The sequence below is a fragment of the Dipodomys merriami genome, unplaced genomic scaffold (genome assembly GCF_024711535.1).
Source record: "Dipodomys merriami isolate MVZ:Mamm:240054 unplaced genomic scaffold, mDipMer1.0.p SCAF_1665, whole genome shotgun sequence".
NCBI classification, from domain to species: Eukaryota; Metazoa; Chordata; class Mammalia; order Rodentia; family Heteromyidae; genus Dipodomys; species Dipodomys merriami.
This window is the reverse complement of record NW_027203010.1, coordinates 46,607-70,991: the sequence shown is the minus strand read 5'-3', so window position 1 is coordinate 70,991 and position 24,385 is coordinate 46,607. Positions and strand designations below refer to the sequence as shown.

The following is a 24,385-nucleotide window of genomic DNA, read 5'->3' as shown; positions in this document are numbered from 1 at the left end:
CATTTCTTTGATTTAGTACAGTTATTTGTAACCCATTTATAGGCATGTATAATAGGACATCTAAAATATATGCATGAATATGTACATATATACATACAATATATAGTATATTATATATGTATATAATGTACTATAATAGTGTATATACATACACATACATGTGTACATGTGTACATATGTATATATACACACACGTATGTGTATATATATATACATACACACATATATATACACACATATACACACACTATAATATTGAAGTGGTACTTGGACCTTGTGTATCCTAGTTAAGTGTTCTGCCAATGAGCTATCTTTCCATTTGAGTTTTAAAACGTTGGGGTTTTTTTGGGCCTGATTTTATTTTGATTATCTAGTCACCTCTTTCCAAAAAAAAATATATTGCGGGCTGGGAAGGTGGCTCAGTGGTAGAGTGCTTGCCTTGCATGCATGAGGCCCTGGGTTCGATTCCTCAGCACCACATAAGCAGAAAAAGTCGGAAATGGTGCTGTGGCTCAAGTGATAGAGTGCTAGCCTTGAGCTGAAGAGCTGAGGGGACAGTGCCCAGGCCCAGAGTTCAGGCTCCACTATGGACCAAAAAAAAAAAAAAAATTGCTCCATTCAAATATTTTCTATTTTTTTTCTTTTATATAAGTACTTGGGCTTGAACTCAGGGTCATGTACCGCAACTTAGATTTTTCACACAAGGCTGAGGCTTCTACTTGAGCCACAATGCTGCTTCTTTTTGCTGGTAACTTAGAGATAAGATTCTCCTAGATTTTTTTTCTGCCCTGGCTGGCTTCTAACCTGGTCAAATTCAGATCTCAGCCTCCTGAATAATTAAAGCATTAGCCACTAGTGCCTTGCTTCCAAATATTTCCAATTAAATTAAAAATATTTTTATTGCCGGGCGCTGGTGGCTCACGCCTGTAATCCTAGCTACTCAGGAGGCTGAGATCTGAGGATCGCGGTTCAAAGCCAGCCCGGGCAGGAGAGACCGTGAGACTCCTATCTCCAATAAACCACCAGAAAACCGGAAATGGCGCTGTAGCTCAAGTGGTAGAACGCTCGCCTTGAGCTGAAGAGCTGAGGGACAGCGCCCAGGCCCAGAGTTCAAGCCCCACGGCCGACAAAAAAAAAAAAAAAAAAAAAAATTTTATTGTTATTAAGAAGTTGATATACAGTGGGCTTACAGTTTCATAAGTACTATAATGAGTACATTTTTTTTGGACAGTGTCACTTCTTTCTGTTATTCTAGTTTTTCCTTCCTGTCCTCACCCACAAGTTATATATAGTCCATTTTCAACATAATGTCTAGTAAGTACTACTGCTGCATTTGTTTACCCTTTGTCTCTCATTTATATGCCCCCTTGCCCTCCCAAAGACAAACAAAACAACAAAGAAAAAAAATCTTGTTTCCATTTTCTGGAGTTCATTTTGATAAATACTATTTTATATGATCAGAGCACATAGACATTGTGTTTCTCCCCTAATAGTATCCTCCTTGGTCTCACTTTGTGTAAAAGCCTAGAATCCTATATAATTTTAACAAAGAAAAATTTTTACTCCTCTGTACACCACCTTTATTATAATAAAATTATATTTAACCCCCGCATCTTCCTGTGCTTGTGTGTACAAACACACATACACACACACACACACACACACACGACACACACAGAATACTTTACCTAGGATAATGATAGCTAGGCAAGCATTCTACCACTGAGCTATAGCTTCAAACACATTTTTGTTTATTTTGTTATTTTCAGTTATAAAACATGAACTATGCTACAGGTGCTTACAACTTGGAAAATATTGTTTTATGTGTGCTGCTGAAGTGAGCTTGTACAAAGTAGTTAAAATAACAGATACTCTAACATAATAGAACAGTTACTACAAATCAATGTGCTTGATATTAATTTTTGCTATGCACAAGATTGAACCCAGGGCGTTGTTAATACTAGGGAAGTGCTCTCCCACTGTGCTATATCCCTAGGTAACAAGTTAACTCTTGTGTTTTGTTTTGTTTTTTGTCGGTCGTGAGGCTTGAACTCTGGGCCTGGGTGCTGTCCCTCAGCTCTTCAGCTCAAGGCCAGTGCTCTACCACTTGAGCCACAGTGCCACTTCTGGTTTTTCCTGCTTATGTGGTGCTGAGGAATCGAACCCAGGGCCTCATGCATTCAGTGGAAGCACTCTACCTTCCCAGTCTCCCACTTTTTTATTTTTATTTATTTATTTATTTTTTGGGTCTGGTTGTGGGGCCTGAACTCTGGGCCTGGGCGCTGTCCCTCAGCTCTTCAGCTCAAGGCTAGTGCTCTATCACTTGAGCCACAGCACCACTTCCGGCTTTTTTTTCCCTGCTTATGTGGTGCTGGGGAATCAAACCCAGGGCCTCAGGCATGCAAGACAAGCGGTCTACCGCTGAGCCACCTTCCCATGTTAAGAAGGGTTTAAACACATGTTAAGAAGGGGTTTGTGAACTGGACATAGTGGCAGATACCTGTGATCACAGCCTTTTGGGTGGCTTAGGCAGGATTATAAGTTCCAAGGCAGCCTGGGAAATTTAGGGAGACCCTGTGCCCACTCCCCCCCAAAATATTTTAAGTCCTGATAAGGGAGACCCTGTGCCCACTCCCCCCCAAAATATTTTAAGTCCTGATAATTTAAATTCTGAAGGGTTGAAGTAATTTGTATGCATTCTTATTTCTGTCGATTTGACTGCCTTGTATATTTATATTTGGGGCCATGTAATTCATGAATTCTTTCTGTGAATAAAAAGCAAATGAAGGGCTAGGAAGATGGCTCAGTGGTAGAGTGCTTTCCTTGCATGCATGAGGCCCTGGGTTCGATTCCCCAGCACCACATAAGCAAAAGAAAAAAAGCTGGAAGTGGCGCTGTGGCTCAAGTGGTAGAGCGCTAACTTTGAGCTGAAGAGCTGAGGGACAGAGCCCAGGCCCAGAGTTTAAGCCCCACGACCGGACGCCCCCCCCCCCCAAAAAAAAAAAAAAAAAAGCAAATGAAGTAGAGAACTGACTTCTCTTGTAGATGATATGCTTGGAGACCTTGGTACTATTTAGTGTGTTGCCAGGCTTTGGGAGCTATGGCTGGTTTAATTTTTTTTTTGTCAGTCGTGGGGCTTGAACTCTGGGCCTGGGCGCTGTCCCTGTGCTCTTCAGCTCAAGGCCAGCTCTCTATTGCTTGAGCCACAGCGCCACTTCCAGTTTACTAGTGGTTATTGGAGATGAGAGTCTCACAGATTTTCCTGCCTGGGCTGACTTTGCACCACAATCCTCAGATCTCAGCCTCCTGTGTAGCTAGGATTACAGGCACGGCGCCCAGCTGGGCTGGTTTAATTATATACTTGGATCTATTAGAGGCAAATTTGAAACTTTGACTTCAGATAAAATCCTGCTAGCTTTTGTTACTACTCATCCTCTGAACAGAAGCTTTGGGTAATAATGTTTAATTTTTATATCTAAAATAATTTTAGTTTTTAAGTTACCTCTTGCTTCAAAAGGAGGAAGAAGAAGTAATTGCCACAGTGCTCCTTTAATGTACCAGGCACTGTGATAGATGTTTTGGAGAAATCGTCTAATTCTGTTAAACCTAATTAGGTATTAGTCAGTGCAGTCATTTTTTAAAAAAATTGTTATGATAAAGGTGATATACAGAGGGATTACAATTACATAAGTAAGGTAATGACTTTTGGACAATGTCACCCCTTCCCTTGCTCTCTCCCAGTTTTTCCTTCCCATTCCTGCCCACAAGTTATATAGTTCATTTTCAACATAGTGTCTAGTGAATACCACTGCTGCATTTGTTCACCTTTGTCCCTCCATTTCTGGACCCCTTGTTATCTTCCCAGAGACAGATAAACAAGTCAAAAAGAAAGAAAATAAAAACAGCAACAAAATAAAAACCTTGTTTCCAGTTCCTGGAAAATAAAAAAAAAAAAATTTTTTTTTGGTCGACCGTGGGGCTTGAACTCTGGGCTTGGGCGCTGTTCCTCAGCTCTTCAGCTCAAGGCAAGTGCTCTACTGCTTGAGCCACAGCGCCACTTCCAGTTTTCTAGTGGCTTATTGGAGATAAGAGTCTCATGGATGCCCATGTAATTGTAACCCCTGTGAACAGTATTTTCACAATAAAAAAAAAAGAGTCTCATGGACTTAACTGCCCAGACTTTCCTGATGATCCTCAGATCTCAGCCTCCTGAGTAGCTAGGATTACAGGCATGAGCCACTGGTGCCTGGCTTGGAAAATCAAGTTTTTTAGCATACAAATTTTGTTAGCAGGTAGCAACAATAGGAGGCAATTTCTTTGTGCTACACACACGCACACACAAACGCACGCACACACACCCCATTCAAACTCACTTTTGTCACTCAATCTTACTAGTTCAGCCACAGCTCTGCTCCTGGCTGTTTGATGGTCAATTATAGACTTTTGCAGCTGGCTCTGAACCATGGTCCTCACATCTTAGCTTTTTAGCCTCTTGTAGCTTGGATTACAGGTGTGAGCCACTGGTACCCAGCTTGTACAGGTTAGTTTTGAAATGGTTTTTCCCCCCTCCCTGAGCATTTGACTAGACCATGATCTCACTGTTGTGTTTGACTACATCTAGCTTCTTCCTTTAAGACTTGAATCTCAAAGGTTAGCCAGGAACCATGATCCTCTGGATCTCAGCCTGCCACATAACCAGTATGACAAGTTCATATTATCATACTCTATTAGTTGAGAGGGGAGGCTTGTGTATGCCTGGCTTGACTTTGAACTGTAAGTTCCTGTCCATCCTCTCTCCTAGCTAGGATTACAGGTATGAACATGTTTTGTTGTTGTTGTTTTTTCCTCTTCCATTTTCTTAAACATTTAAAAAATATGTATTGTGAACATAACAGTCTCAGGGTTTTAGAATTGAGTGGCAATTCAGAAACAAGTCTATTTATCTCTGCCGCTTCATATTTTAGTTAGTTTAATAATTTAATCATGAAAAGTATTTATTCAAGTAGAATTTTGAAACTGGTAACTTTTTAAAGAGTATTGTTCCATGATCGAATGATAATGACTTTTTTTAAAGGCATTGGAAATGTTAATGCTTACATGTCAAAAAGACATAAGTATACCTATCTATGTACACCAGTGAAGTCAAGATTATATTCAGATAATAATGGCAATAAAACTAAACAGAAACAAGTACTCTCGGATGGCCTTTCATGGATCTGGTATAGAATGTATAATTCATTTTTTTCATATTGGCTGAGTGAAACACCCACAAGTGCAGAATACCTTGTTCTTCAAATTATATCTTTAATGACTTTTTTGGGAGATAAGTTAGTGATCACCCTGACTCAGCCTCTTGGCTCCTAGACGCTATAATGGTTTTGAATAATAAATTATTAGAAATTTATAATGTTCCAAAATAGTATATGTTGCATTTGTAAAAATTTAAAAGTATAGTCACTGGTAAATGATTAAAGAATGAATTTCTTTAGTCATAATATAATTTTTAACACAATTAAGAAACATTTTTTTCCTTATAATTTCCTTATAATTGCTCTGAAATAAAGTAGAGAAGTTGCTCTTTCAGGTAATGATACCTCAGGCATCTTCTGTGGCCCAGTTCACCCCTTTATTGTAATAGGGTCTACTACCTATTCAGAGGATGTTTTTTTGTGTGTAAACCTATAGAATCTCAAACTAGGAAGGATGTTAATTTAGTTCATTTTTAGCTTCAATTGGTCCCCTTTTCCCACTACTGGAGTTTATGTGCTAAGCAAGTACTGTACCACTGAGTCTATATCCCTCTTCTTCCTCTGATTTCCTTGACTACTATTTATTTCATTCTGTGATCTGTTTTGCTGCTGGATAGTATTTAGATATATTTTTATTTTTATTTGTTTTCTGGTACTGGTCTTTGGACTTGAACTTAGGGCCTGGGCACTGTCCCTGAGTTTTTAGACGTAAGGCTGAAGTGCTATACCTCTTTGAGCCACAATGCCATTTCTTGCTTTTTGGTAGTTAATTGGAGATAAAAGTCTCACAGACTTTCCTGCTCAGGCTGGTTGAGATTCTTAGATCTTAGCCTCCTGAGTAGCTAGGAATATAAATGTGAGCCATGGATGCTAGGCTACTATGATAATTTGGTAAAGTATAAAAGATATTTAGTGTACTGCACACTATGTATGTAATCACCTTTTATGAATAAACCTACATAATTTATATTACCAGAAATAATAATTTCTTTATTTTTTTTTGTTGGTCGTGGGGCCTGAACTCTGGGCCTGAGCACTGTCCCTCAGCAATTCTGTTCAAGGCTAGTGTCCTACCACTTGAGCCAAAGCACCACTTCCAGCTTTTTCTGCTTTTGTGGTGCTGAGGAATCGAACCCAGGGCCTCATGCATGCAAGGCAAGCACTCTACCACTGAGCCACCTTCCCAGCCCCCAGAAACTTGTAAGAATTTTATTACTGTGAATTGTATGAAGGAGTTCATTGTTGTATTTCCTTACTTAGATATAATGTACTTTCATAAAAATCACCCTTCTTTTTTTTAATCCTCTGTCCTTTCTCATTCTCCTTCTTTTAATAGTTTGTTTCATTATGTTATTTTTTGTGTCGATTTTGGGGCTTGAACTAAGGGCCTGAGTGCTGTCCCTGTGCTTCTTTGCTCAAGGCTGGTGCTCTGAACTATAGTTCCACTCCCAGCTTTTTGGTAGTTTATTGTTTGGAGTTAGAAATTTCATGGGCTTTCCTGCTCATGCTGGCTTTGAACCATGATCTTCAGCTCTTAGTCTGCTGAGTAGCTAGGATTATAGGCTTGAGCCACTGATGCCCAGCTCATTATGGTAGATTTGTTTTGGTAAGTTTTTTTCTCTGGTCATGGGGCTTGAACTGGGCCTGGGTTCTGTCCCTGAAGTTTTTTTGCCCAAGGCTAGTGCTTTACCATTGAGCTACAGCACTACTTGTGGTTTTTGGGTGGTTAATTGGAGATAAGAGTCTTATATGGACTCTGTTTCTTGCCCAGGCTGGCTTTGAACCTTCACTCAGATCTCAGCCCCCTGAATAGCTAGGATTATAGGATGAGCCACCAGCACCAGGCTCATTATTGTTAGTTTTATACATGTATATAGAATACTTCACTCATTCACTCCTTTCCCTATCACCATGCCCTCCCCTCCCCCATTGTTTCCTACTACTGTACAATCAGAGCATATATCACTATCATCATTACTATCATTATTACTTTTGATTTACATCTTGCTTACATATAATCTAATTGGAATCTAAATTGTAACTTGCATTTGAATTTCAGCTTTAAGTAGATAACACTTGGAAACTAAATCATAAAAGAATTGAAAATCATATATGCCTTCTTAAAAAAACTGCAAATTCTTTTTGCTGTTACTATTATTTTTACTGTGCATTAAAAGAACATACAGAATTGAACAAACTAAGGGAGAATCTTTGAGGGATTTCTCTGGAGACTATGGGCAGATAGTCCATTGTCTTCCGATCCATGAAGAAATTCTTGGAAAAGGTTTTTGGATTAGTCCTGGCAGTTCACCAGGGCCTAGTGCTGAATGTTTTTAGAGAGTACTTTAGTAATACAAGCTTAGAATGGTAATAAGATTTTAGCATTGATTTTAGGTTTGTAATGCATCATATTTATAATCCCAAGCTTCCGGAAATTTAGTTATCTTTTTTTAAGGAGAAAATTGTAGCTGAATGACAAGAAAGGATTGCAAAAGGCTCCTTCAATTGGACGAGTGCTATATGTAAACATTTGTTTTTGAGATTGAAGGAGAGGCTTATAGTATAGGCTGGAACAATAGTATGTGAACTTTCTATATTCTGTGCTATGGAGAACTCATATGTCTCTTGAACTCTTCCAGAATGAGTATCACTTACTTTTCCTTTACTTGGAAGGGGAAGTTCACTCATTTCAGAGATCATAGGTGGCATTGCCTAACTTTTTTTTTTTTTTTAGATCAACAGTAAGTTTATTTGAAAGTCAAAGGAAATAGTGAGGCCTTCAGAGAGGGACCTCAAAGAAGAGTCCAGTGGAGTCCTCTCCTAGGGCATTTTTATAGTTTGGGGGTCCTTATCTCCTCCCCTTGGAGTTGTGCTGATTGCATGATGGCTTTTGCAATCACTGCCTATCAAAAGAGCTTCTGTTGGTTTTAATTTTGCTTCTGTGAAGCCATGCATGAGCTTCTCAGGACCTACAGTCTTCAGAGAGAGCTGTTACTCTTAGCTATGTATTTGTTTTTACAGAACTTAAACTTGGAATATACTTTTTTCTTAATGTGTTTTTCTTTTTCTTTTTACAGTGATTATTTATTCAAGTTACTTCTGATTGGCGACTCTGGGGTTGGAAAGTCTTGCCTCCTTCTTAGGTTTGCAGTAAGTTGAAATTATAATGTTTTCATAATTAATGACATGCTTAATAATACAATCAGTGCTGTATGTTTTCCAGGGAAACAGAAAGCTAAATTTTATTGAGAATAAATTTTCTAGAATATGGGGCTGGGGATGTGGCTTAGTGGGTAGAGTGCTTGCCTAGCATGCATGTAGCCTTGGATTCCATTCCTCAGTACCACATAAAAAAAGTTGGAAGTGGTGCTGTGGTTCAAGTGGTAGAGTGCTAGCCTTGAACAAGAGAGGCTCGAACAGTACTCAGGCCCTGAGTTCAAGCCCCAGTACTGGCTCAAAAAAAAAAAAATCTAGAATATATCCCCAGTGATTTCTTGGAACTATTAGATGTTGTTATTAATAAATTCAGCTGGGCATCAGTGGCTTCATACTTATAATCCTAGCTACTCAGAAGGATGAGATCTGAGGATCATGATTCAAAGTCAGCTTGAGGAAAAGTATGAGCTATGTCATTAACTAGCATAAAGCTAAAAGTTGAGGTGTGGTTCAAATAGTAGAATGCCACCTTTGAATGAAAAAGCCAAGTGAGAGCATGAGGCCCTGAAGACCCAGTACCAGCACAAAAAAAAAAGAAAAGAAAAGAAAAGAAAGAAAAATATTAATCTGGGTGTGGTAGTACATGCTTGTAAGCCCATCGTCTAGAAGATATATCAGGAGGATCTCAAGCTGGAGACCAATATGGGTTACTCAGTGCCACCCTATCTCCTCTCTTCCTCCCCATAAAATATTCACTGAGGTGTAGTTATAAAGTATAATATTCTATAGATGTCAAGTAATAATTCATTCTAAATATTTGTAATGAGGGAGGGGAAGTAGTTGGCCTGTATTGAAAGAGACATGAAACAAATTTTAAGCTAGATTTTGGTAGAATAAAAAGATAGGTCCTGCTGTAGATTTCATTGTACAACCTAGTGTTCTATTTGCTGAAACTGACAGATGACTTGTGGCATAATATAATTCACAATCTCATTAGTCTTCAAATTTGCCATGGTTCCCTTCTCACTGTGTAGGTAGGTCATTGGTTCCAACTATGGATCAGAATCTTGGGGAGTTAACAGTATCCTCTTAGGTGCATTAGGTCAGATCTATTATTCTAATAGTAATGGACATTAGTGATTACAAGTAAATTATTTACTGTGGTGATGAGATGAACGCAGAGCCTTACCTGTTCTGTAACACTGACCACATAACACTGACCACACTCCCAGATCACAAGTAGTTAGGAGTAATATTAAGAAGACATTTTCCTTTTTCATTGTGTTGGTATTTATCTGATAGTACAGATGCAATGATGTCTAAAACTTTCATTGGTATTTTGGAATATCCTTAAGGAATGCTGATATTCAGAGTGCTCACAGTCATGGTGTTCTTCAGATCTGTGCACTCAACCCACACTTTTTTTTTTTTTTTTTTTTTTAAGGATGACCTTCACAAAACAATAAACATTGTTTACTTAAAAACACTTTGAGGGCTCGGGAGGTGGCTCAGTGGTAGAGTGTTTGCCTTGCATGCATGAGGCCCTGGGTTTGATTCTCCAGCACCACATACGCAGAAAAAAAAAGCCGGAAGTGGCCCTGTGGCTCAAGTGGTAGAGCGCTAGCCTTGAGCTGAAGAGCTGAGGGACAGTGCCCAGGCCCAGAGTTCAGGCCCACGACCGGACCCCCCTCCAAAAAAAAAACCCAAAAAAACTTTGATACTTGAGCAGTCTTTAAAAATACTATGTGAAGCACAAATTAACATAGGGAAGAATTTGACTTTATTTGTAATTAAAGGACTTGGGTGTCACTTAATTTTTATTAAATCTGGGTAGGGCCTGAGATATTTTGTGTTTAAAAGGAAATCCTTCTAAGGATACCGATTAATGCAAATCAGAGATTTTCAGTACTAGCTACACAGTAAAACAACCCAGGAAGTATTGTGTGTGTGTGTGTGTGTGTGTGTGTGTGTGTGTGTAGGTGTGTAAAGGTGTGTACAATGAAGATTAAACTCAGAGCTTCTTGATCTTGCTTAGCTTTTTTTTTTTTTTTCCTCTCATGGCTGGCACTCTACCACTTTTTTTTTTTTTTTTTCCCTGGGTCTGGTCCTGGGGCCTGAACTCTGGGCCTGGGTGCTGTCCCTCAGCTCTTCAGCTCAAGGCTAGCGCTCTACCACTTGAGCCACAGCGCCACTTCCGGCTTTTTTTCTTTTTGTTTATGTGGTGCTGAGGAATCGAACCCAGGGCCTCAGGCATGCAAGGCAAGCACTCTACCACTGAGCCACCTCCCCAGCCCCGGCACTCTACCACTTGAGCCACACCTCTTACCTGGCAGAATGCTGATGAATTGGAAATAGTCTTTAGAGCTTTTCCACTTGGTCTGGCTTTGAACCATTATCCTCCTATCTCAGCTTTCTGAGTAGCTGGAATACAGGCGCGAGCCACTGGCACCAAGCCCAGGAAGTTATATTAAAATACGGATGCCAGTACCTCTGATTAGAGTTACTGTGAGCAGAGTGATAATCAAGAATATATTAATAAACTGAACATAGAGAGATGACTCTTCTAACTCTTCAACTAAGGAGTTGAAGTTGCTTGGGTGTTCAATAATGCAACAAATTGCAAAATATCTTCTTACCTAATAAGGGTGAACACTTTTGTCAAACTGCATTCATTGTTTCAAAACTCTGTGTGTGTGTGTGTGTGTGTGTGTGTGTGTGTGTGTAATTTGACTCAGAGATTCTAGATATACATAAATACAAACATATAAGGATTAAGTCAGCATAGTAACCTAGGCACTTGAAGCCCTCCAATCACAAATTGTACAGTTTTTTAAATGATCTTTGTTTTAATCTCATGTATGTGTCATATTCTCCTTTCTCTTCACAAGAGTTTGTAACACAGGTCTCAAACATGTCATTTCCCTGATATATCTGATATGTGCTTCAATATACAGCCCCCCCTTTTTTTGTCAGTCGTGGGGCTTGAACTTTGGGCCTGGGCACTGTCCCTCAGCTCTTCAGCTCAAGGCTAGCACTCTACCACTTGAGCCATAGCACCACTTCTGGCTTTTTTCTGCTTATGTGGTACTGAGGAATCAAACCCAGAGTCTCATGCATGCAAGGCAAGCACTCTACCACTGAGCCACCTTCCCAGCCTTAAAAGTATGAATCTTAATTGCACTATATTCAAGTAGCAAATCATAATGCAGTACAATGGACTTAACAAAACATCTGTGGGAAGAAGGCTTGAGGGCATGCATGGCTCAAGTGATAGAGTTGTGTAGCAAGTATGAGACCTAGGCGCACTTCCCAGTATTGCAAATAGAACAGAACAAAATAATGTAAGCAGAGCAAAAAGAAATTTGTTGAAGAAGAGTGAATTGATCACTGCTTTGGATAGTTGTGAATAAGAATTGCAGTTAGAAAATTTATGTTGGACATAGGGACCACGTTTGAAGTTATAGCGTGCAGGAGGCTGCAGCAAGCAGGAGGATTATTTGAGTCTAGGACTTTGAGATCAGTCTCATATATAAAAAATTCTGTAGCCTTTGAAAACTATAAAAGTTTCTAAATGATAATTTGCGAATTGATATGTATGAAAAGAATAGTGAGGGCTGGGAAGGTGGCTCAATGGTAGAGCGCTTGCCTTGCATGCATGAGGCCCTGAGTTCAATTCCTCAGCACCACATAAACAAAAATAAAAAAGCTGGAAGTGGCACTGTGGCTCAAGTGGTAGAGCGCTAGCCTTGAGCTGAAGAGCTGAGGGACAGTGCCCAGGCCCAGAGTTCAGGCCCCCACGACCTGACAAAAAAAGAAAAGAAAAGAATAGTGATTGGATAAAACTGAAAGAAAGAAAAGTTGTTAACCAGTGCTTTGTAAGCAGAACATGAAGTCCTGAGTGTGACTATGTGATTTATTAACATCTTATAAACAGATTATAGGTAAAAGCAAAAATTCTAAATTTAAGTAAAAAATTTTAGTTGTATTCTTTTGAACATTAATTTTCTTCATTAACTTTTTTCCTCTTCAGGATGATACATATACAGAAAGCTACATCAGCACAATTGGTGTGGATTTCAAAATAAGAACTATAGAGTTAGATGGCAAAACAATCAAGCTTCAAATAGTAAGTAGTTTTTAGTTGGAAATTATTTTTGTAAATTTAGAATGTATTTTACATATATTTAATATGCTAACAGAATAGAATGTTATCGTAAGAATCATGTATATATTGTAGAGGGATATCAGTTGCTTTAGCTAAAAAGAATTTTCTAGCTAATCTTCATTGTAATTAATTCCTTTCTCCTTCCCTTTTGTTATGTTGAGATTGTACCCAGATTGTCTTGAATGCTAAGCATCCATTTTACAGCTGAGCTATACTCCCAACTCTCCATTTAAATTTGTGTTTATAAAACAGTTCATTCTGGCCATGCCTGGTGGCCCATGCCTGTAATCCTAGCTACTCAGTAGGCTGAGATCTCAGGATCACAGTTCAAAGCCAGTCCTGGCAAGGAACATCCGTGACTCATCTCCAATAAACCACTCAGAAAGCCAGAAATGGTCCTGTGGCTCAAGTGGTAGAGCGCTAGCCTTAAGCTGAAGAGCTGAGGGACAGTGCTCACCCAGGCCCAGAGTTCAAACCCCACGACCACAAAACCCAGTTCAGTGGAGGTCTAAGTTCAAGTTTACCTTGTGTTACAAATCAAAGTGCTAATGTGCATTTTGTTTGTCATTTACCCTGCTGAGAGCTATAGAAGATTAAATAAAACCTAGGAGAGGCTCTTTATACGTGGTTTAGTTGAAGGCAAGTATTTACTTAGTTGTGCTGTATGATTTTTTTTTTTTTTTTTTTTTGTGGTGGGGGGAGGTAGGGCCGGTCGTGGGCCTGAACTCTGGGCCTGGGCGCTGTCCCTCAGCTCTTCAGCTCAAGCCTAGCGCTCTACCACTTGAGCCACAGGGCCACTTCTGGCTTTTTTTTCCCCTGCTTATGTGGTGCTGAGGAATCGAACCCAGGGCCTCATGCATGCAAAGCAAGCGCTCTACCACTGAGCCACCTTCCCAGCCCTGTGCTGTATGATTTTTTTGTTGTTTTTGTTTTCTGGTTCTGATGCCTGAACTCAGGGCCCAGATGCTATCTGTAAGCTTTTTTGCTCAAGGTTATCGCTCTACCACTTGAGCCACTACTCACAGCTCTACTTCTGGCTTTTGCTTTGGACTGTGATCCTTAGGTCTCAGACTCCTGAGTAGATAGGATTATAGGCATAACTATTGGCACTAGGCTCTTTTGTTTTTCTTTTTTTCTTTCAGATGATATGTTCCATCTCTAGGAAGAAGAATTTTGTTGGAAGTAAACTTAAGTTTTTTAATTTTTTTTTTTTGGGGGGGTCCGGTCGTGGGGCCTGAACTCTGGGCCTGGGCGCTGTCCCTCAGCTCTTCAGCTCAAGGCTAGTAATCTACCACTTGAGCCACAGCGCCACTTCTGGCTTTTTTTTTCCTGCTTATGTGGTGCTGAGGAATCGAACCCAGGGCCTCAGGCATGTCAGGCAAGCACTCTACCACTGAGCCACCTTCCCAGCCTCAAACCTAAGTTTTTTAATGTGTTCATTTTACTCAGAAAATGGATACTGAGGAATCTTTATTCCCGTATCCTGTATAGGGAGCCGCAAACGTTCTGTTAATTCTGTTACACTAAAATACATTCTTGCTAGAACTTCAAAATAAGGAGAGTGGATGAAGTTTAATGATTTGGATAAGTTACTGATAGATCCAAGTGATATGCACTGTTGGGTTCCTCTGCCATGCTTGCCTTTCTCACCTTTCTTACATTCCCAATGCACAATTAAAGTAGGTTATTCAGGCACTCTGTAACCAACTTGAGTCACACCTTCAGTTCTGAATTGTTGAGTTATATATCTTTAACATGTGTCTAGATATTACCATTGTAGACTTACTTATGGTCTTTAAGAAAATAAGTATTTTTTATTTTTAATTTTTTATTACATGGGCAAGATAATGAGTATATTTCTTATCAAGCATTGTAGCCTCCTCCTTTGTTTCCCCTTCCCATCCCTTCCCATCCTCCCCCCACCCCCAGAAAATAAGTATTTTTTAGAGTAGTCAATTTTATGAGGTAATACAGAAAATTAGAAACTTTTCTTTTTATGAAACTATTAGGGCACTGAGGTGGAAAGGGTCCTGAATTCAGGATGAGGAGAGTTAGATTTATTTTCTTGGTTTTGATAGTTCTTTTTTTAAAAAATATAATTTTGTTATTATTAAAGTATACAGAGGGGTTACCAATTCACAAGTCAGATAATGAGTACAGTTCTTTTTGGATAATGTCAGCTCTTCTGGTATTTACTTTTTAAGAGAATCATGCAGTTTACTTACTTTACCCTTTTCCTTGAGACTCAGCTCCTCTCTAAAATGAATGTGATGATATCTGAACTTAGTGCTTCATAACATAGCTGTGAGAGTTACTTTGCACAGTATGTACAACATTGTATGTGAGAGCTCTTTGTGAACTTTTGGGCAGTATATTGATACCAATGATGTCTAGTTGAATGAATGTTTTTGTTTTTGTTTTTGGTCCGGTCGTGGGGCCTGAATTCTGGGCCTGGGCGCTGTCCCTCAGCTCTTCAGCTCAAGGCTAGCACTCTACCACTTGAGCCACAGCACCACTTCCGGCTTTTTTCTTTTTGCTTGTGTGGTGCTGAGGAATCGAACCCAGGGCCTATTGCATGCAAGGCAAGCGTTCTACCACTGAGCCACCTTCTCAGCCCCTGAGTGAGTGTTTGATAGGGTATTGTTTTTGTTCCTTGAGCACAAAAGTTCAGGGACAGCATCCAGGCCCTGAGTTCAAGCTCCAGGAGTCTCTCAGCGTGCACGTGTGTGTGTGTGTGTGTGTGTGTGTGTGTGTGTGTGTGTGTGTGTGTGTGTGTGTGTGTGTGTGTGTGTGTGTGTGTGTGTGTGTGTGTGTGTGTGTGTGTGTGTGTGTATGTGCACACGGGCGCGCACCGTGTGCACACGGGTGCGTACACCATACACACACAACAAAACTTTCAAGTTTGTTTGCTCCAGTTGCCATAACCAAATACCACTGGATGTATGTCTTGTACAACAGAAATTAAGTTTTCACAAAGAGACTGGAAGTTCAGTATCAAGGTGCTGCCAAAGATGAGTTTTATGCTGAGATTTTTATTTATCTCTTGGCTTGTAGATGGCCACTGTTAGTTTTTTTCTTTTTTTTGTCTAGTATTTAAGGGAGGAAAGATTTATCATGAAGGGTGTGGTAGAGCCAACAGTTCACATCATGCTAGTCAGAAGTTAATTTTTTACGTTGAGCTGAAGCATTTTCTTTCTTTTTTTTTTTTTTTGGTCCGGTTGTGGGCCTGGACCTGGGTGCTGTCCCTCAGTTCTTCAGCACAAGGCTAGCGCTCTACCACTTGAGCCACAGCGCCACTTCTGGCTTTTTTTTCCTGCTTATGTGGTGCAGAGGAATCGAACCCAGGGCCTCAGGCATGTCAGGCAAGCACTCTACCACTGAGCCACCTTCCCAGCCCAGCAGTTTCCTCTTGACTTCTGATATTCTTCTGGTTTTTGGATCTGCTTGAATTGGGTTAATTCTTTCTGTTGCCCTTTGAATCAATTTTTATCAAACCTTTTCTGCATCTCTGAAGTTTGTTAGTTGCTTCTTTCTGGAAGCATGTTTTTAAAAACTTTTTGCAATTTGGTTATTTACATTTTTTTTTTTTTTTTTTTTTTGGTCCGGTCATGGGGCCTGATCTCTGGGCCTGGGCGCTGTCCCTCAGCTCTTCAGCTCAAGGCTAGTGCTCTACCATTTGAGCCACAGCACCACTTCCGGCTTTTTTCTTTTTGCTTATGTGGTGCTGAGGAATCGAACTCAGGGCCTCAGGCATGCAAGGCAAGTGCTCTACCACTGAGCCACCTTCCCAGCCCCTATTTAAATATTTTTTGTAAAATGTTTCTAAAATATATAACACATGAGGTAAGTATAAAATACAGCCTACAAGATAAATCCTCTCTTCATTTGGCTTTGAATTGCTTTCTTTTAAAAATTCTCTCTTTTGGACTTCAGGAATATGCTTCTCAGTGTTGACTGAAAGATAAAAAATCCAAAGTTTGCACTTGCTTTCTTAATAAATAGCCATATTACTTACTAGTTTGAGTCTTATGATTTTGGTTTGCTTGTTAATTTACAAAGGAAGGAGGTTTTACTTTGTACTTCTTTGATGTTTTTAATATTTAAATGAAAAGTTTACTTTTTAACCTTCTTACTCTGCATTCTTCTTAGCTGCATTTATCCCTCCCAAATATTTTAAGTCTTTCACAATCGTGTCTCTTTCAGTTTATATTTTAATTATCTTTTCAAGCTTTCTTGTATCTTTATCAAAGTCTTTCTGTATCTTTATCAAAGTCTTTGATTTAGTATATACTAGGGCAACATAGAGTCTAGCCTCTTTCTGTGATGCGTTATTCATTCCTGAAACATTTGTAAAAATGCCCATATTACACCAAGCATCCAGATAGCCATAGCTATTAACCTCCCCCCCTCCCCTCCCCTCGGTGTGTGTGTGTGTGTGTGTGTGTGTATGTGTATGCGTGTGCACGCACGTGACAGTCCTGGGGCTTGAACTCAGGACCAGGGTTCTTACCCTTAGATTTTTACTCAAGGATAGTTAGTGCTCTAGAGCTACAGCTCTACTTCTGTCCCTCCACCCCCTTTTAATTGAAGATTAGAATATCATGGACTTTCTGTCTGAACTGACTTTGAAGCTCAATCCTCAGATCTCAGCACCTCCTAAGTATCTATGAGGGGTAATTAGAAAATTATATATGAAGTGTAATACAGTTACAAAAGGAGGTATTAGTATTATTGGGATAGTGAGTCAGGAAAGTTTTTAGAATGGCAGAGACATCAGAAATTTTGCTCCTTAACTGCTATTTCTTACTATTGTTGGATACAAGTACATATTAATGTTTAGTCAAAACATTTTTTTCCTGGCTGGGAAGTTGGCTCAGTGGTAAAGCGCTTGCCTTGCATGCCTGAGGCCCTGGGTTTGATTCCTCAGCACCACATAAGCAAAAAGAAAAAAGCCGGAAGTGGCGCTGTGGCTCAAGTGGTAGGGCACTAGCCTTGAGCTGAAGAGCTGAGGGACAGTGCTCAGGCCCAGAGTTCAGGCCCCACAACTGGACCAAAAACAAAAAAAAAAACAAAAAAAACCCATTTTTTTCCTTTTCTTTTGCTCTCTGTGTAAGGGGTCCTTTGGTAGGGAAGAGAAGCAAATTGGTTTTTCATTAAATAACTTTATAGTCCAGGGACATGCTAAGCATTTTATAACATTAGTTAAAAGGTGAAAAATATCTAGGATTTATAGTTGGAACCAAAAAATGAGTACATGGTTCCCTAGTGTTAAGCTCTGGAACAAGAAGCGTACATTTAAGACCCGTTGGAGACTCCGAGATCAAGTTACTCTAAGGATGTCATGAAAGACTTTGAGACTCCTTACTGATGATAGTCTTCTGAAATCTCAGGCAAAACCAGTCTTTGGACAAAACCAGAAATGAAACTTTGCTGATTTGTCTGGTTTTAAAAACTATGTAATGGTTAACCTTTTAGAGTATTTTTTCCACTTTTATTTTTGTTTTTTTGGTGTTGGTCGTGGGGCTTGAACTCTGGGCCTGGGCACTGTCCCTGAGCTCTTCAGCTTAAGCCTAGTGCTCTACCACTTGAGCCACAGTGCCACTTCTGGTTTTTTTCTTTTTGCTTATGTGGTGCTGAGGAATCGAACTCAGGGCCTCATGCATGCAAGGCAAGCACTCTACCACTGAGCCACCTTCCCAGCCCTTTAGGGCTATTTTTTTTTTTTTTTCCAGTCATGGGGCTTGAACTCTGGGCCTGGGCACTGTCCCTCAGCTCTTCAGCTCAAGGCGAGCGCTCTACCACTTGAGCTACAGCGCCACTTCCGGTTTTCTGGTGGTTTATTGGAGATAGGAGTCTCACGGTCTCTCCTGCCCGGGCTGGCTTTGAACCGAGATCCTCAGATCTCAGCCTCCTGAGTAGCTAGGATTACAGGCGTGAGCCACCAGCGCCCAGCTTTTTAGGGCTATTTTTTATAACAGATGCAATTAATGCTCGAACACCAAGGATCTTAATGGTGAAAAAGTAGGTTAGAGGTTTGACTCTAATTATTTGACCCTAATTTATTCTTTGTTCAGACACCTGGTATTGCTATCACACTGCTTGAGCAGTTGGGTCCAGAGATTTTAGAACCCCTCCTCTCCCCATTACTAAATTTTAAGATATTACGTGGGTATCCATCAATTTTAGGATGTGTCCATCCTTGACATGGTTATTTTTCTTTGTAAACACATTTCATTAGGTTCTTAAGGGTAATGTGTTTAAAGCACACAGTCTTTGAATCAAGCTATTCATTAACAGGCTGTTTGTCTCTTAATTCTAGACTGTTTTCCATGCCTCATTTCCCTTGCCTATCCTGTCTCATTTACACTCATGAGAGTAGCATGTTGCTGACATCTATAGGGAACATGAAAAGCATGACTTAGTTTCTCCTCTCAAAGAGCTCATAATTTTGATAGTATCACCAGCTAAATTTTTAGCATTATCTTCCCTGGACTTACTGGTATTTGACAGTTACTATGTAATTTAATAATGTGAACATTAAGAGTTAGTTTCTAATTCCAGTCCTGATAACTATAGAAACTAGACTTTTCTTCCTCAACTCTGTATTTTAATGGAATTGTATGCTTTGTTTTCAAATAGTGGGACACAGCAGGCCAAGAAAGATTTCGAACAATCACTTCCAGCTATTACAGAGGAGCCCATGGCATCATCGTAGTGTATGATGTGACAGATCAGGTAAGTTCTTGTGCATTACAGTGATGAAGCCAGAAGTTACTCTGATAAATTTCAGGTTCTTTTATTTTTATATGAGCCACCACTATTACTTGGCAGAAAAAACATAAAAATTTAGTTTCCAGCTAGGCACCTGATGGTTTATACATGTAATCCTTGATACTTGGGGGGCTGAGATTGCAGTTTGAAGACAGCCTGGGCAGGAAAGTCCATGAGACTCTTACCTCTAGTTAACCACCAAAAAGCCAGAAGTGGCTCTGTGGCTCAAGTCCTAGCCTCAAGCAATAAAGTTCAGGGACAGTGCCCAGGCTGTTGAGTTCAAGCACCATGATGAGCAACAAAATTTTCCTTTCCAGGGGCTGGGAAGGTGGCTCAGTGGTAGAGCGCTTGCCTTGCATGCTCAAGGCCCTGGGTTCGATTCCTCAGCACCACGTAAGCAAAAAGAAAAAGCCGGAAGTGGAGCTGTGGCTCAAGTGGTAGAGCGCTAGCCTTGAGCTGAAGAGCTCAGGGACAGCGCCCAGGCCCAGAGTTCAAGGCTCCATGACCGGACCCAAAAAAAAAAAAAAAAAAAATTTTCCTTTCCTTTAGTAAATAGAAAATTTAGTAATTTTACATTTGTTTTCAAAGACATGGTTGTCATCAATATCAACTAAATAAATAAGCAAAAAGAACAAATAGGAAATGTGGGTTTTCCTGTCCTTTTAAATATGAACAGGAATTTGTCTGGTAATTAGCATCTTCCTCTTGGAATTTCCAAAAGTGATATTAGAGGATTCTGCCAATGGAGAATATATGGTTTAGAAATAAAATTTGTGCAGAATATTCTCTAGAAGAGTATTAGGAAGAGTAAGTGAAGATAAGCTATTGAGAAGAGGTAGGAAAATATATAGAGAATATAGGGTGGAAGAGAATGTGGGCCAAGGGTTTAAAACTGTTTTGTTGGTCAGAAATGTAACAGATTTCAGGCTTCACAGGTTTCAGACATTTAATAGACCTTTTTTAATTTTCAGAAAATTAAATGAAAAATAGAATTTATTTTTCTTGTAGCAAATGTTAAATCTCATATATGAAATCAAAGCTAATTATGAAATACATTTAGATTCAAAATTAGAAGCATTGGGTGGGTGATTTACTACCCTTTTGTTGGGTGTGGGGCCTGAACTCTGGGCCTGGGCACTGTCCTTCAGCTCTTCAGCTCGTGCTCTACCACTTGAGCGACAGCACCACTTCCAGCTTTTTCTGCTTATGTGGTCCTGAGGAATCGAACCCAGGGCCTCATGCATGCAAGGCAAGCACTCTACAACTGAGCCACCTTCCCAGCCCCCTGTGATTTTTAAAGCAGGGAATGATAGCTGGGCATAGTGTCATGTCTGTAGTGCTAGTTACTTGGGAGGCTGAATCAGGAAGACCTCTTCAGCCCAGTTTGATATGAGCCTGAGTAACATTCTCCTTCTCCCAATACAAGTTAACTTTCAGAAAATGTCAACCAATAACCATGAAATTAGATAAAAGAAAATTTTTCTCTTATGTAACTAGAAAAAAAATAAATTTGACGTGTTCAATAATAACACTTAAGCTATATTATTTATAAACCAAAATTCTACCAAGTTTTCTAGGTCTTAAAGTATATTTAAATTGCATATCTTAAAATCAAGACTTTTTTCTTTTTCGTGGCACTGGGGCTTGAAATCAGAGCTGGGTACTATCCTTTTGCTTTTTCATTCAAGGCTGACACTATCTCTTGAGTTACAGCTCCACTTCTGGCTTTTTGGTAGTTAGAGATAAGTCATACAGATGTCTGCCCTGGTTAGCTTTGATCCATGATTCTCCTATTGTAGCCTTCTTAATAGCTATGATTACAGGGGTAAGCCAGCCTCTGACTCTTTGGCATTAATATTAAGCTATTTTCCTCTGATATTACAAAATCAGTTTGTGCTATAATTATTTCGTAGCTGAAGTTGCCTCACTCGCTCTTTGCTTCTGTTTATTACTTGATCCATAGAGCATTTGTGTCCAGAACTGTATTATTATTCTTAAAAATGTCTCCCTTTTAGGAGTCATTCAATAATGTCAAACAGTGGCTTCAAGAAATAGATCGTTATGCCAGTGAGAACGTCAACAAGTTGTTGGTAGGGAACAAGTGTGACCTGACCACTAAGAAAGTAGTAGACTACACAACAGCAAAGGTAGGTTGAAAGTCTGATTTTTCAGTCTGAATTTTGATTAGGGTATGGAGTCATACGATGGCCACAAACTGTCTTTTTAAAATATGTGTACTTGGAAAACTCTTAAAGTTTGTGTAGTGTCTGGATCCAGTGAATTTAGTCCTCCTTCATACCCATTTCAAATGGCAGAAATGGACTAAATGCAAATCATTTCCCAATATTCATTATTTTTACCATTCTCCTAGGAATTTGCTGATTCCCTTGGAATCCCATTTTTGGAAACCAGTGCTAAGAATGCAACGAATGTAGAACAGTCTTTCATGACGATGGCAGCAGAGATTAAAAAGCGAATGGGCCCTGGAGCAACAGCTGGCGGTGCAGAGAAGTCCAATGTTAAAATTCAGAGCACTCCAGTGAAGCAGTCAGGTGGAGGTTGCTGCTAAAATTTGCCTCCATCTTTTTCTCACAGCAATGAATTCACAATCTGAACCCAAGTGAAAAAACAAATTGCCTGAATTGTACTGTATGTAGCTGCACTACAACAGATTCTTACCGTCTCCACAAAGGTCAGAGATTGTAAATGGTCAATACTGACTTTTTTTTTATTCCCTTGACTCAAGACAGCTAACTTCATTTTCAGAACTGTTTTAAACCTTTGTGTGCTGGTTTATAAAATAATGTGTGTAATCCTTGTTGCTTTCCTGATACCAGACTGTTTCCCGTGGTTGGTTAGAATATATTTTGTTTCGATGTTTATATTGGCATGTTTAGATGTCAGGTTTAGTCTTCTGAAGATGAAGTTCAGCCATTTTGTATCAAACAGCACAACCAGTGTCTGTCACTTTCCATGCATAAAGTTTAGTGAGATGTTCTATGTAAGATCTGATTTGCTAGTTCTTCCTTGTAGAGTTATAAATGGAAAGATTACACTATCTGATTAATAGTTTCTTCATACTCTGCATATAATTTGTGGCTGCAGATATTGTAATTTGTTGCACACTATGTAACAAAACAACTGAAGATATGTTTAATAAATATTGTACTTATTGGAAGTATATCAAACTGTATGGTGATAAGTATTGTTTTAATTCTCATGGTTAAAGGGAAATAGAGCCTTGCATTATAATCAAAACAACTATTGTGTGCAACCAAGGCACTGTAGATGTACTGGATGCTGTGCTTTCTAGATAACAGACCTGATAAATAACCCAGGGGGAGCCTTCTGTGCTGTGTAAGGACTTAACCAATTATAGTGGTTCAAGGAGCCCAAGTTGTGTGAAAAACAAGTTTATGGTTACCATCTCTGATCCTCCATTGGCTTCGCTGACCAACATGTCTTTAATTCATCTGCAGTAGAGTTGGAGAGCAGCACACCCTTCCTAACGCAAATGAGCAGGTGAATGTGTGCTGATGTTTGTTCCATGCTCTGAGTCAGATGTCAACTATTTCATCTTTCACAGTTGTGTATAACTCATGTTGGGAGAGTTTAACCATTGAAGTAGAAAGCAGGAAACTTGATTACCCTAAAAATTAACTGAAAACATGATTGCTAGATGGGAATGATGAGAGAAATATATTTACTACAGTGAAATTTTTGCATGTGCAAAAATTCTGTTAAATAGGAACTTCAAATCTAGGGTCTTTATTTTTACTGTGGAAACAGGACATTTTGCCCACATTAGCATTTTAAGGAACAGAGATTAAGGTTTGTTTCCTTAGATATGTAGCAGCCAAAACATTCTTCAATGGGGGCTTAAGATGTGGCTGTTGGCAACACATCTTACTATGGGGTCTTTAGATTAAGTTAAAAAAAAAAAAAGCCAAAAATTACAAGTTTCTTTATTTTTCACGCAACAGGCAACTGAAATACATGGTACAAAAATAAGTGGTAAGATTATTGTAAAATGAAATGGACAGAATATTCAATTTAATTTTCCATCTATGAGAATTTCACAATAAAATCATAGTTTACTTTGTATTATAGACGTGCTTGTTGGATCTATTCATCCTTACATAAAGTAAGTGAAAAATTCCTAAAGATAACAGTTATTTGGGTGAATATCTTTAATGTTTTAAAAGGTTTTGCTATGGTTTTTGTCTTAATACAGTATAATGGAAGAAAGAGCTCAGAACTGTTTTCTAAAATATAGGTAAATGATACAAAAAAATATTAGACAGTGTGATACCATGGACTTTAGTTTTATACAGCAAGAGTTCAACTGGTCTGATCTGCTTTGCTTGATTCTTGCTTTGGTGAGTTACAAAGAAAATACATGAATTTAACATTAATGTATTTACAGGCATTTGGAAAATTCGTGTTCTTTGCTCCATGATAGTCTCAACCACAACTTAGTAACGTTTCACTGTTGGCTTTTTGGAAAAAATATATTCCAGGGGCTGGGAAGGTGGCTCAGTGGTAGAGCACTTGCCTTGCATGCCTGAGGCCCTGGGTTCGATTCCTCAGCACCACATAAGCAAAAAGCAAAAAGCCGGAAGTGGCGCTGTGGCTCGTGGTAGAGCGCTAGCTTTGAGCTGAAGAGCTGAGGGACAGCGCTCAGGCCCAGAGTTCAGGCCCCACGACCGGACCCAAAAAAAAAAAAAAAAAAAAAAAAAAAAAAAATATATATATATATATATATATATATATATATATATATATATTCCAATTTCTAGCACAATTTCCAAGTACAAACATTCCAAGGCTACTTACTAGGGGCTTTTAAATTAACCTTTTCACTTGTCATGTTTTAAGTGGCTAACATAAAGTAACTTTCCTAATGAAGCATTTTCTAAGTGGCAAACTCTGGGAAATCCTTATAGAATGGTAACTGTAATATGGTGTGACCAGCAACATTCTGTGTTTTGGCCTTAGATAAAAATCCTCTTTAGCACATAGATTTGATGTTCCAGCCTATCTT

The 24,385-nt window shown here is 39.3% G+C and overlaps 1 protein-coding gene across 1 annotated transcript in view; it reads left to right on the top strand.

The window, feature by feature from the left end:
- LOC138828882 (ras-related protein Rab-1A) overlaps positions 1–23,445 on the top strand; it is a 31,566-nt gene extending 8,121 nt beyond the window's left edge. The window contains exons 2-6 of the mRNA XM_070024946.1: positions 8,327–8,399; positions 12,436–12,531; positions 19,210–19,305; positions 21,357–21,488; positions 21,713–23,445. Of these exons, the coding sequence (XP_069881047.1) occupies positions 8,327–8,399; positions 12,436–12,531; positions 19,210–19,305; positions 21,357–21,488; positions 21,713–21,910 (595 nt within the window). The 3' untranslated portion in view covers positions 21,911–23,445. The remainder of the gene's footprint in view (positions 1–8,326; positions 8,400–12,435; positions 12,532–19,209; positions 19,306–21,356; positions 21,489–21,712) is intronic.
- The last annotated feature ends 940 nt before the right edge of the window (positions 23,446–24,385 follow it).